We start from the raw sequence: 13,288 nt of genomic DNA, 5'->3' as shown, positions 1-13,288 counted from the left end.
GTTAAATACTTTTCAATAGCGAAGTCTGGTTTCAGGAATTTGAAGTATAACTAAAGCCAAAACAGTTTTTCTTTCATTTTGGATATAGTGGGGGGGGGTTTGTCGAGGAGATTTCCCTTCACTTCCTGTCCCACACAAACAGCAATACAAAGCTGACAGGGGGTCTAATCCCTCTCCACTCCACCCAACACCTATAAAGTTTCTTTAAGGCGAAATCTCCTAAATAAAGACACAGGGAGGTGCTTCCTTTTTAAGACGAGGACAAATTTTGGGTTTCCAGAATGACCTTTAAAGCTTTTCCTGTTCATGTTGCAATAAATGAAGAATGTTTTTGCTCCTCAGGGCCAGTTACTACAGGAAAGGAGGGTGCGCCATGCTGCCGGTGAAGTGGATGCCCCCCGAGGCCTTCATGGAAGGAATATTCACATCCAAGACTGACACGTGGTAAGCCCGTACAGGTGGAGGAGAACCATTAAGGGAGTGGGAGGTTGTACCCGGGGCTGCTGTTAGAAATCAAGGGGGCCCCATACAGCAGTGGCGGCTGGGGAAGTTTTAGGATGGGGGGGGGGCGCCAGACCCCGCCCTTCCTTGTTGGCCCCTCTCACTTTGTAAAAATGGGCGTGGTTTGTACAAAATAGTGGGCGTGGCTCTATGGTGGCGTGGTTAGCGTCTGAGATGAACGAGGGATGGAGGGAGAGGGACGAGAGGAATGAAGGGACAGCAGGCCAAGATCCTACATAACAATAGAAATGTGTATTCTAGAAAGTTTAACAATCAGCAGATAAAGATACCCAAACACCTGATGTTAGCACTTCAATCATCCCGGCACCATGATTGTTATGATGTCAGGATGATTGAAGTGCATTATTTCTATTATTACATTGTAATATAAAATTAAATCATTCAACTCACCATAATGCAGAATCAGTGGGAGCCCTGAGCGTGTCACTAGCCACGTCGCCTGCCATCAGATGCCATCAGGTGCCCCCAGCGGAGCCCCTCCTTACATCAAGTGCCCCCAGTGGAGTCCCTCCTTAGATGCAGCCTGTGTCACATCAAATGCAGTTTGTGTCCCACAAAATGCAGCCTCTGCCCCCCCCCAAATGCAACCTATGCCCCCCAAATGCAGCCTCTGCCCCCCCAAATGCAGCCTTTGTCCCCCCTAAATTCTGCCTGCCTGTCTCCCATTAAATGCAGCCTCTGCCCCCCCCCAAATGCAGCCCGTGTTACCCCCCAAATGCAGCCTGCCTGTGTCCCATTAAATGCAGACTGTGCTCCCCCCCAAATGCAGCCTGTGTCCCCCCCAATTCAGTCTATGTCCCCCCTCTAATGCAGCCTGTGCCCCCACTCTAATGCAGCCTGTGCCCCCACTCTAATGCAGCCTGTGCCCCCCCAATGCAGCCTGTGTCCCCCCCCAATGCAGCCTGTGTCCCCTCCAATGCAGCCTGTGTACTTACCTTGCTGTTGTCCTCTCCAGCAGTGTCTCCTTCCACTGGCAGCGCTGAGGGAGCGGCATACTTCCTGGTTCCTCTCCCGGGCGCAATGGGAGAGACAGACAGGAAGTGACATCTAACAGAGGTCAGATGTCAATCAAATCTGAAGCGCCGAAGTAGCTTCCGCCTGGCGCCTGTAGTATATGTTACTATGGCTGGGCGGATGCTACTCGACCCTTCAGAAAACGCCGCAAGGTGGGCTAAACGCCCACAAATGCAGCGCCACGTCTGCAATCTCGTGATTGCATAGACATGGCGCTTCCCATAAGGGAACTGTGTCCGGCGTCCGAACACAGTGCACTTAAGGAACTGTATTTTTTTTTGTGGCTGCCTGGAGGGGGGGGCGGCGCCCAGGCGCCCCCTATGGACGGGCCGCCACTGCCATACAGTCTACCTGACAGGGTCCCCTTCCATCCCGGCCGAAGGTGACTGAAGTCATCAATTTATCATTCTCTTTCTCTGGAGCCTCAGCTGCACAGATGAATGAATAGGAAGCACTCCGAGGCTTCCTGCTCATTCACAAACTGAAGCATAGTGAATACAGATTACTGTGCTTCAGTGATGAACGGACACTGGAGTGATTGGTACCGATTGCTCACTGTGTGCATTCAGGAATAGAAGGGGCCAGTAAATGACATATATACTGGCCCCTTCCCCCACTCTCCATCCTGAAACAACCCCCTGTGTGCCCGCAGCAACTGCCAATGGGAGAGAGGGAAGCCGGCAGCACTGCGGGGGAAAAGGGTAGATGGGGGGGAGGACTGGACAGCAGATGTAAGGGGCGCATGTGTAAGAACCAATCCCCCTGCAGTGCAGCCGGAGGGAGGGAGAGGGAAAGAAGCCGGCACTGCTGCAGAGGGAGGTAGAAGAGGATCAATATCTGCAATAAGGCAGTAGAGCTGGACTTTGTGCTCAGCAGGTGCCTGAGCCCCCCTTTTGAAGTGATGGGGTCCGGGCCCAGTACAAGAGGGCTGGCTGTACTTTCTTATCAGCGGCCCTGGCTGTATGACCCAGAACCTTCAGGTCTCCTCTCTGGGGTCAGTTGGTCGATGACCATCATATGTCAGTTGGTTGCTCACAGTTACCTAAAGTGACTCTGCTGTCTAAAAAAAAGTGCCTCCAGCGATAGTAAAGTCTCCTCCCGCTGCCGGCTCCATCGTAATCCAGGAAAAGGTGAAGAATCTTCTGGAAGTGTCAGATCCTTGTCTCCTCCTACATCAGTACTGTAATCCGCAGTGACTGGGAGGCTGGCGGGAGGAACCACTGAGAGCAGCAGGGCAGCAGGCATCGGGCACTCCCACCAAGGCCAGATTCAAGCGGCGGTGTCTCTGAATTGACGGTTGCAGGACAGATGGGTGATACGTTTCTCCTTTGCGGGGGAGACTTTATTATTTTTATTTTAGCAAACCAGAAAATATTTGCACCTCATCGCTTCCAATGACGATCGAAAAACAAAGCTTGTTCCTCATTTTAGGGGAGATGATGAGGCCATGCAGGTCCCTGGAGCTGACGGCACGTCCCGCACGGCTGGCCTGTGGCACATCTTATGTTTTATAGAGTCGTTTATTCCGCATTGCATAATGAACTGTCAGGCTGTTTATAGAACACAAGAATGTATAATACATACATAATATACAATATACATTATAATAATAATAACACGGAGCCAGGGGTGGTAGTCCGTTTAGGATGAGGCGCAAAAAAAAAGCCCCTAAAGAGCCGTCTTTGTGCCGTGATGAATCCCTCCATGGAATATAATGTAGAGATATACAATATACTGATACCTCTGCCCAATCCCCTTCTTGTGTGCAGAGTGATTATGCAGCATAATGACCTTCTGCTGGTTTGGGGTAATTAATTTCTGCCTATGGGGGGGCTATGCCACCTATAGGGTCTCCATGGATGCCAATTATAGCCACCCTGATATGTGCACTACCAGCAGGGTCTTTATCATTATGCGTGTGCTGGGGTGCCACTTCTACAGCATGCATGCGAAGAGTTGCCATGGTCCTTCTCATTATGTGCCCACTTTGGTGCCCTCTTTAGGGTGCACATGCACAGAGTAGCTGGGGTCCTTATCATTATGTGCCCACCTGGGCTCTGTTTTGGGAACACATTTGTAGAGTGGCTTATCAGTATGAGCCCACTCAGGTGCTTTGTTTGGGACATGCATGTGCAGTGTGGCCGAGGTCCTTATTATCATAAATCCACTTGGGTGCCATGTTTAGAATGCCCATGCACAGAGTAGCCGGGAGCCTTATCATTATGAACCCACTTGGGTGCCATGTTTAGGGTGCCCATGCACAGAGTAGTCGGGGGCCTTATCATTATGAACCCACTTGGGTGCCATGTTTAGGGTGCCCATGCACAGAGTAGTCGGGGGCCTTATCATTATGAACCCACTTGGGTGCCATGTTTAGGGTGCCCAGGCACAGAGTAGCCGGGGTCCTTATCATTATGAACCCACTTGGGTGCCATGTTTAGGGTGCCCAGGCACAGAGTAGCCGAAGTCCTTATCATTATGAACCCACTTGGGTGCCATGTTTAGGTCATGCATGTAAATAGGGGCTGGGGTCCTTTTGTGCTTGTTACGGTGCCGTGTTTAGAGTGTGCATATGCAGTGTGGCCAGGGAGGGTCCTTATAATTATGTGCACATGAGGTGTTTAGGTCATACTTACACAGAGAGCCTTGGGTCCTTATGATTGTGCCCACTCAGGTGCCATGTTTGGGGCGTGCATCTGTGCAGATTGGCCAGGATCCATATCATGTGCCTCCTTGAGTGCTGTGTTTAGGGCATGCATGCAGAGAAGGGCCGGAGTCCTTATCCTTATGTCATTGCTCAGGTTCTTTTTTTAGAGCGTGCATGAGAAGATTGGCCACGGTCACTATCATGTGCCCACTTGGGTGCCATGTGTAGGGAGAGCATGTGCAGTGAGCCCGGGGGTCCATATCATTATACGTGTGCTTGCGTACCACACATGTGCATTGTGTCCATTGTGCTAGGAATCGTGGGACATGTAGTCCCAATGCAATATATCATTCCACTTGCACAATGTGCGCTCCCCAACCAGAAGGGGGTGAAGTGCAGCAGAAGGGAAACGGCTGGAGATCTATCAAAAGAGAAATGTGTTTTGTTGTATAATGAATGGAGTATCTTCTTATTGCTGTCCTCTGTCCATCTCCTCCATCTCCTCTCTCCTCCATCTTCTCCATCTCCTCTCTCCTCCATCTCCTCTCTCCTCCATCTTCTCTCTCCTCCATCTTCTCCATCTCCTCTCTCCTCCATCTCCTCTCTTCTCCATCTCCTCTCTCCTCCATCTCCTCCATCTCCTCTCTCCTCCATCTCCTCCATCTCTTCTCACCTCCATCTTCTCCATCTCCTCTCTTCTCCATCTCCTCTCTCCTCCATCTCCTCTCTCCTCTCTCCTCCATCTCCTCTCTCCTCCATCTTCTCCATCTCCTCTCTCCTCTCTCCTCCATCTCCTCTCTCCTCTCTCCTCCATCTCCTCCATCTCTTCTCACCTCCATCTTCTCCATCTCCTCTCTCCTCCATCTCCTCTCTCCATCTCCTCTCTCTCCAGGTCTTTCGGGGTTCTGCTGTGGGAGATTTTCTCGTTGGGATACATGCCGTACCCCAGTAGGAGCAACCAGGAGGTGCTGGAGTTTGTCACAAGCGGAGGAAGGATGGATCCACCCAAAAACTGCCCGGGCCCCGTGTATGAGTCTTTATGTCTTATTGATATCCTGCCAGACGGCTTCTGCTTAGAGTCCATGTTCCTCATATGGAAGCACTTGGGTGAGGAGGAAGGAGACCCCGGTGTCCAGAAAAAGTCAACTCACGATGTAGGGTTCACAAAACGTTTATTAGAAAAGCAAACATGTACCTCAGGCCAACACATTTCAGATGAATGGACTCCTCTCCCTTCTTCATGGCTGTTGTGCATAATTATGTGTGGGGGTGGTTCCCAGGTTCCGCTGCCCCTTCACCAGCCAGAACTCTGTTGATCCGGAGTTCAAAATTTATAAATCGTTGTAGGAACCAGCTCCACATGCGCTGTGAGTTCGCACTATCAGCCCTGAAGAAGGGAGAGTATATTCCCCGAAACGCGTTGGGTCGATATACAAGTTTGATTTTTTAATAAATGTTTTGTGGACCCTACATCAAGAGCGGGATTTTCCTGCACACTGGAAGCACCTTCCTCCTCTTAGTAGTACCAAAGCCCCTGTCCACAATGGATCTCAACCCATTGGAATTGATATGTTGCTCACTGCCCACAGAGCCACCTACCTACAACTAGAGACCGTTCCAGTCAGTCCAGCATGGTCTCCAGACCAAACCTTGGGAAGCACACTGCCTCACCTCTGTCAGTAATTTGCAGCTGCACATGCTCAGACGCAGGGGAATATGCAGCAGTAGGGGTCACTCTGCCTTGGGTTAGATAGAGATTCGAGTAACACAAAAAAAAGTCTGTTTTCCTGTGGCCACCTCTATTTTTTCATGTTTTTTATAAAGCCCCAGTTGGGGCTTAGCCTCCCCCCAGAGGCCCCCCGATGCTGCGTCTTTTATATTTCTTATTGCACAGTAATCATGTGACACGAGTCCTGTTCCACCCCACCCCCTCCCTTCCCTTGCTGATGCTGACATTGCACTGCTATCTGCTTCAACACACTATAAATTAGGGCTCTGTAGTGCCGCCCCCACAGGAGGCGGAGTCATGACACCCTGAGTTCATAGGATGTCCTCAGTCTTTTCCGCCTTAAATGACACTGGTAGACTGAGGACATCTTGTGGAGAAACAGAAGTACTGCTACTGCGGGGACGTGTCAGGATGTCCATTTTCTTGATTTTTCACTCCTTTAAACCGCAGATACCGTATCATGACGCAGTGCTGGCAGCACCAACCTGAAGACCGTCCTCTGTTCTCCACGATCCTGGAAAGAATAGAATATTGCACACAGGTACTGCGGGGAAAACTAGCGCAAAAAAAACGCAAAACTGTCACATGACACTCCAGCTAAAACTGTATCTTGTATTGGATGGATAAGGGAAGACAAGGGGTTAATCTGATTTATATTTCTTAATCGTACATCACGGGACACAGAGCCATAGTAGTTACTGTATGGGTTATAGGCCACCTTCAAGTGATGGACACTGGCACACCCTAAGACAGGAAGTCCACTCCCTATATAACCGATCCCACTGCTGGGAGTACCTCCGTTTTTTTCGCCAGTGTTTCGGGTGAAGATGTGCTGTGCTGAGCTCCTTGCTGGGGCTAGCTATGCAGCCGGATCCATTCAAAGTGACTTTTGAGGCCAAATTGAATGGTACCCGGGCCCCGTGGCAGAAGAAATGAGGTTTAGCCCGTAACGCTTCTCTTTTTAGAGAGCTGGACCCCGGGATCCAGTGCTTTGTTTTTTTTCAGCCATAACGTTTTTCTGGCAGGGTGCTTTACGGGTCCAGGAGTGTGGATCCGCCGATAAAAAGGGGCCCCAGTTCCTGAAGGTTTTTTTTTAAACGGAACCCACCGTGAAGAGCGAAGATGGTTGGTTTTACCACAGAATCCCTGCGGCGGGAAAGGTAAGTGGAGATTTTTAAGGGATTTTAAAGTTTCTTATGAATTGTCTCCTTTAAAAAGTAAATGTTGCCATGCCTAAAAGTCACCACTGGGGGGCTGTATAGAGCACGTACCGTGTCATGCTTTCTCAGATCATGCTGTGTCAGCAGAAGCTGCAGAGCGAGCAGGTCTCCGGTAAGATGTTGGGGGTGGATTTTTTTCTAAAAACACCCCCCCCCCACCTGGACAAAAGCTCCCCCCCTCTCTGAGTAGAGGGAGAAGCCAGATCGGTCGGCGGATGCCGCTTCGTTCTCCACCGCCTCTGTACGGCGGTTTGTCACAGCTCTCCTCTTTTCCGCCCCCCGTCCCCACATACACACACCGATCCCCGTTGATCGGAGGCCCGCGCTCACGTGGGAAAACACCCTTGTTTGAAAAGAGGAGGGGGGGCACGGTGGAAAGATGGAGTGGGCGTGGCTTAGTGCGACGTTGGCGTGCAGGGGTACTTTTAAAAGGCTCCATTTTTGCTGACCGCAGCTGTCAGAGAGAAACAAAAGAAAAAAAGGGGGCATATAAGTGGTGACCTGGGCATTCCGCGACAGTTGCTGGACTATTTGCTCAAGCAGTGAATGCGATTTCTTCTGGTATTACCTCTGCATTTGTGCATCGGTCTCTAGTCAGAAGGGGGGGGGGGGTAGAAACAGGTTCAAAAGCGACTCCTTCAAGCTCTAAACAGCCTAAACTCATCTCTACATTGGCATCCTCCCCCCGAGAGGATGGGGGGGGCGGTCAGAGTGAGCCATCAGAACGTCAAATATTGCAATTGTTTTTAACACTGCAGCCCCTGTCTATATTACTGAAGAGGGTTTTTTCCTCAAGCCGTGATAAGATTGGCCAGCGGCTTTAATCGCATCCCAGAATGGGATAAAATGTGACAGGTCCCCTTCCATTACCCAGGACCCTCAAACTGAGGATCTGGGGGTGGGAGAAGATGAATTCCCCTCAGGGGACCATGAAGAGGCTGATGACTCCTCTTCTGAGGGATAAAATGCGGGGGGGGGGGATCAGCTTCCCAATCTGAGAGATTGATAGTGCAATTCTTACTGAATTTGTCCGCTCCACTTTTTTTGCTACTCTTCATTGAGTCGGTTGATATGCCCACTTTCTTGTTTGGGTTCACTAAAGCCTCCCCAAGCTGTCCATCCCTTTCCTGTCCATTCCTTGAGGACAACGCTCAAATACTTAGGGACCCAACGGATAAGAAGTTGGAATTCCCATTAAAAAAAAACGTTTTCTTTGATGACTCAACCTGCGCCGGCAGCAATTGGTGTCAATCCTCGAGAGACCAGTCTGAACAGGTGCTCAAGGTGATTCCTGATCAGCAGGCAAGGACTTAGCCGAGTTACCAGCGGCATTATGTTTGGCAATAGACGCCATGAGAGCTTCGAGCCTCGCGCGTTACGCTTGGGCTGGTGCCTAGGCATAGAATCTTATGGTTGAAAGATTGGTCAGCTGAAGCGTCATGCAAAGCTCCTGGCTAGTTTTCCTTTTCACGGTGAATGGCTGTTTGGGGATGATTTGGATAAATACATCCAAAAAATTTCTAGTGGAAAAAGTACCCTTTTGCTAGTTGGGAAGAGGAGTAAACGTATTTCATTTAAATAAGCTCCTCCTCCAGTGCCTCCAGGCAGTCATGAGGGCTTCCGCCGTCAAAAGGGAAACTGAAGCCTCCTTATGGGGGCCCCCCCCCCCCCACTCGCTCAAGTGCAATTCTCAAGGGTCTGGCAGGAAGAGTGTCGGGAGCCTACGGCCACATCACCCTGAAAGCACCCGATCTCATCTGATCTCAGTGGCTAAGCAGGGTCCGGTCTGGTCAGTACCTGGATGGGAGACCACCTGGGAATACCAGGTGTCGTAGGCTGCAGATGGGTGACTTCCACAATAACTCTAGGGTACAAACTTGAGTTCCGAAAGTCCCCGTCTCCTCGTTTTTCTCAGATTCCAGAGGAAAAGAAGTCTTTCTTTCAAGCATTGGACCATCTTTTGTCTCAGAAAATTGATCTTAGTGGTTCCCATGCAAGAGCAAAGATTGGGGTTTTATTTAAAACTTTTCACGGTACCAAAACCAAATGGGTATGTCAGATCCATTCTAAATCTCAAAGATCTAAACCGGTTTATGGATATCTGCTCTCTTCGCATGGAGTCAATCTGATCAATGGTCTCCATCCTATAAGGTGGAGGACTTCTAGCGTCTATAGACATCAGGAATGCATACCTCCATGTGCCTGTATTTCCCGCTCACCAGAAATATCTAAGTTTCGAGGTAGAAAATCTTTGTTTTCAGTTTGTAGCTCTGCCTTTCGGTCTAGATACTGCACCTCGAGTATTTGCAAAGGTCCGGGCCCCTCCTGTAGCCAGATTAAGGGCTCTAGGTATGATTATAGCTTACCTATACGATCTGCTCTTGATAGACCATTTGGTAGCCCGCTTAGACCACAGTATGATCCACAGTCAACTACCTGGAATACCTAGGTTGGATTCTCAACCTAGAGAAATCCTCCTTAAAAAACGATCAAGGAGTTTGGAATACTTGGGGTTGATCATTGATACAGCCCGGAAAAGGGTATTCTTGCCCTTATGAGCAAAAAGGTACTCACAGTGTATCAAAACATGTAAGTCATATCCGAGAAACTCACACGCTACGTGATGATGTCTCACAGACGTGATGATGTCAGCAATATGGCGTTCCATTCCCCCCCCCCCATGGTCATTAGTATGGAGTTCCATTCCCCCCATGGTCATTAGTATGGAGTTCCATTCCCCCCATTGTCATTAGTATGGAGTTCCATTCCCCCCATGGTCATTAATATGGCGTTCCATCCCCCCATGGTCATTAATACGGAGTTCCACCCCCCCCCGCCCCATGGTCATTAATATGGAGTTGCCCCATCATGGTCATTAATATGGACTTCCATTCCCTTCCCCCATGGTCATTAATATGGAGTTCCATTCCCCTCCCCCATGGTCATTAATATAGAGTTCCATTCTCCTCCCATGGTCATTAATATGGAGTTCCATTCCCCTCCCCCCATGGTCACTAATATGGAGTTGTCCCATCATGGTCATTATTGTTATGTTGCCCTTCCCCATGTCAATTATTATTATTCAGTTGCTACACCATGACCTATAATATGAAGTTGCCCCCTATCCCTATGGTCATTGCTATGGCATTGAAAAGCTACTAAAAACTTTATTTGAACATTTCTGTGATCTGGACTAATACCTCTGAATACTGCATGTGGGTCAGATCTGCACCTCCTGCGCTCGGCATAATACCCACATTTCCATCCTATTGATCTGGCTGGATCTACAGAAAAAACAAACAAACTGCAAAACCCTGAGAGACTTTTCTCTCTATAATTCAGCGCCGGGCCCCCCAGACCCCGATCAGAAACATTCCGCGTTCTACCAGAGAGCCGCGCCGGATTATCGGAGACTCAAAAGCATCGCAGCCCCGCAGCGGCCATAAACAGACAAATGAGTGTCATTAACAGACAATTAGAGATCAATTAATGGCTTAATTTCATTAACCTCCGGCGGATAATCCGCTTTTTAATTAAGCATCGTAATACAGTGCCTTGCGAAAGTATTCGGCCCCCTTGAACTTTTCAACCTTTTGCCACATTTCAGGCTTCAAACATAAAGATGTAAAAAAATTTTTTTTGTGAAGAATCACCAACAAGTGGGACACAATTGTGAAGTGGAACGAAATCTATTGGATATTTTAAACTTTTTTAGCAAATAAAAAACTGAAAAGTGGTGCGTGCAAAATTATTCGGCCCCTTTACTTTCAGTGCAGCAAACTCACTCCAGAAGTTCAGCGAGGATCTCTGAATGATCCAATGTTGTCCTAAATGACTGATGGTGATAAATAGAATCCACCTGTGTGTAATCAAGTCTCTGTATAAATGCACCTGCTCTGTGATAGTCTCAGGGTTCTGCTGAAAGCGCAGAGAGCATCATGAAGACCAAGGAACACACCAGGCAGGTCCTTAATACTGTTGTGGATACAAAAAGATTTCCCAAGCTTTAAACATCCCAAGGAGCACTGTGCAAGCCATCATTTTGAAATGGAAGGAGTATCAGACCACTGCAAATCTACCAAGACCTGGCCGTCCCTCTAAACTTTCAGCTCAGACAAGGAGAAGACTGATCAGAGATGCAGCCAAGAGGCCCATGATCACTCTGGATGAACTGCAGAGGACTACAGCTGAGGTGGGAGAGTCTGTCCATAGGACAACAATCAGTCGTACACTGCACAAATCTGCCCTTTATGGAAGAGTGGCAAGAAGAAAGCCATTTCTCAAAGATATCCATAAAAAGTCTCGTCTAAAGTTTGCCACAAGCCACCTGGGAGACGCACCAAACATGTGGAAGAAGGTGCTCTGGTCACATGAAACCAAAATCCAACTTTTTGCCCACAATGCAAAACGATATGTTTGGCGTAAAAGCAACACAGCTCATCACCCTCAACACACCATCCCCACTGTCACACATGGTGGTGGCAGCATCATGGTTTGGGCCTGCTTTTCTTCAGCAGGGACAGGGAAGATGGTTAAAATTGAGGGGAAGATGGATGCAGCTAAATACAGGACCATTCTGGATGAAAACCTGTTGGAGTCTGCAAAAGACCTGAAACTGGGACGGAGATTTATCTTCCAACAAGACAATGATCCCAAACATACAGCAAAATCTACAAAGGAATGGTTCACAAATAAACGTATCCAGGTGTTAGAATGGCCAAGTCAAAGTCCAGACCTGAATCCAATCGAGAATCTGTGGAAAGAGCTGAAAACTGCTGTTCACAAACGCTCTCCATCCAACCTCACTGAGCTCCAGCTGTTTTGCAAGGAAGAATGGGCAAGAATTTCAGTCTCTCGATGTGCAAAACTGATAGAGACACCCCAAGCAACTTGCAGCTGTAATCGCAGCAAAAGGTGGCTCTACAAAGTATTAACGCAAGGGGGCCCAATCATTTTGCACGCCCCACTTTTCCTTTTTTTATTAGTTAAAAAAGTTTCAAAAATCCAATAGATGTCGTTCCACTTCACAATTGTGTCCCACTTGTTGGTGATTCTTCACAAAAAATAAAAATTGTATATCTTTATGTTTGAAGCCTGAAATGTGGCAAAAGGTTGAAAAGTTCAAGGGGGCCGAATACTTTCACAAGGCACTGTAAATAGAAGGGATGTGGCACTGAAGTCATTCAGGACTCCACTGGAATAGTAACAAAACTAGGAGGGAAGGAGCATGGAGGTCATTTTGGAGCTTACAGGAGAAGTGACATGGAGGTCTTTAAGGAGTCTACTCAAGGGAAGGAAGGGTCATGGAGGTCATTTAGAAGTCTACAGGAGCAGTAGCATCAATGGGGGGGGGGGGAGAAGTGACATGACATGGATGTCTTTAAGGAGTCTACTCAAGGGGTGGAAGGGACATGGAGCTCATTTAGGAGTTTGCTGGAGCAGTAACATTGATAGGAGGGAAGTGACCTGGAGGTCATTTTGGAGTCTACAGGAGAAGTGACATGGAGGTCTACAGGAGAAGTGACATGGTGGTCTACAGGAGAAGTGACATGGAAGTCTACAGGAGAAGTGACATGGAGGTCTACAGGAGAAGTGACATGGAAGTCTACAGGAGAAGTGACATGGAAGTCTACAGGAGAAGTGACATGGAAGTCTACAGGAGAAGTGACATGGAGGTCTACAGGAGAAGTGACATGGTGGTCTACAGGAGAAGTGACATGGAAGTCTACAGGAGAAGTGACATGGAAGTCTACAGGAGAAGTGACATGGAGGTCTACAGGAGAAGTGACATGGAGGTCTACAGGAGAAGTGACATGGAGGTCTACAGGAGAAGTGACATGGAGGTCTACAGGAGAAGTGACATGGTGGTCTACAGGAGAAGTGACATGGAAGTCTACAGGAAAAGTGACATGGAGGTCTACAGGAGAAGTGACATGGAGGTCTACAGGAGAAGTGACATGGAAGTCTACAGGAGAAGTGACATGGAAGTCTACAGGAGAAGTGACATGGAGGTCTACAGGAGAAGTGACATGGAGGTCTACAGGAGAAGTGACATGGAGGTCTACAGGAGAAGTGACATGGTGGTCTACAGGAGAAGTGACATGGTGGTCTACAGGAGAAGTGACATGAAAGTCTACAGGAGAAGTGACATGGAGG

At 48.6% G+C, this 13,288-nt stretch overlaps 1 protein-coding gene and 1 pseudogene across 1 annotated transcript in view; both read left to right on the top strand.

The window, feature by feature from the left end:
• The window catches only part of LOC143990067 (ALK tyrosine kinase receptor-like), a gene marked incomplete at its 3' end in the record, with an annotated part of 272,016 nt that overhangs the window by 253,733 nt on the left and 4,995 nt on the right, over nucleotides 1-13,288 (top strand). Inside the window, 3 exon segments of the mRNA XM_077490277.1 lie at nucleotides 343-444; nucleotides 5,076-5,210; nucleotides 6,363-6,453. Coding sequence (XP_077346403.1) covers nucleotides 343-444; nucleotides 5,076-5,210; nucleotides 6,363-6,453 — 328 coding nt within the window.
• Nucleotides 8,852-8,970, top strand: LOC143990957 (5S ribosomal RNA; annotated as a pseudogene).

The sequence above is a fragment of the Lithobates pipiens genome, unplaced genomic scaffold (assembly GCF_037356315.1).
Source record: "Lithobates pipiens isolate NorthernLeopardFrog02 unplaced genomic scaffold, aLitPip1_a1.2 Scaffold_18, whole genome shotgun sequence".
In the NCBI taxonomy this organism is placed as follows: Eukaryota; Metazoa; Chordata; class Amphibia; order Anura; family Ranidae; genus Lithobates; species Lithobates pipiens.
The sequence above is the reverse complement of the archived record's forward strand: the minus strand, read 5'-3'. Positions and strand labels throughout refer to the sequence as shown.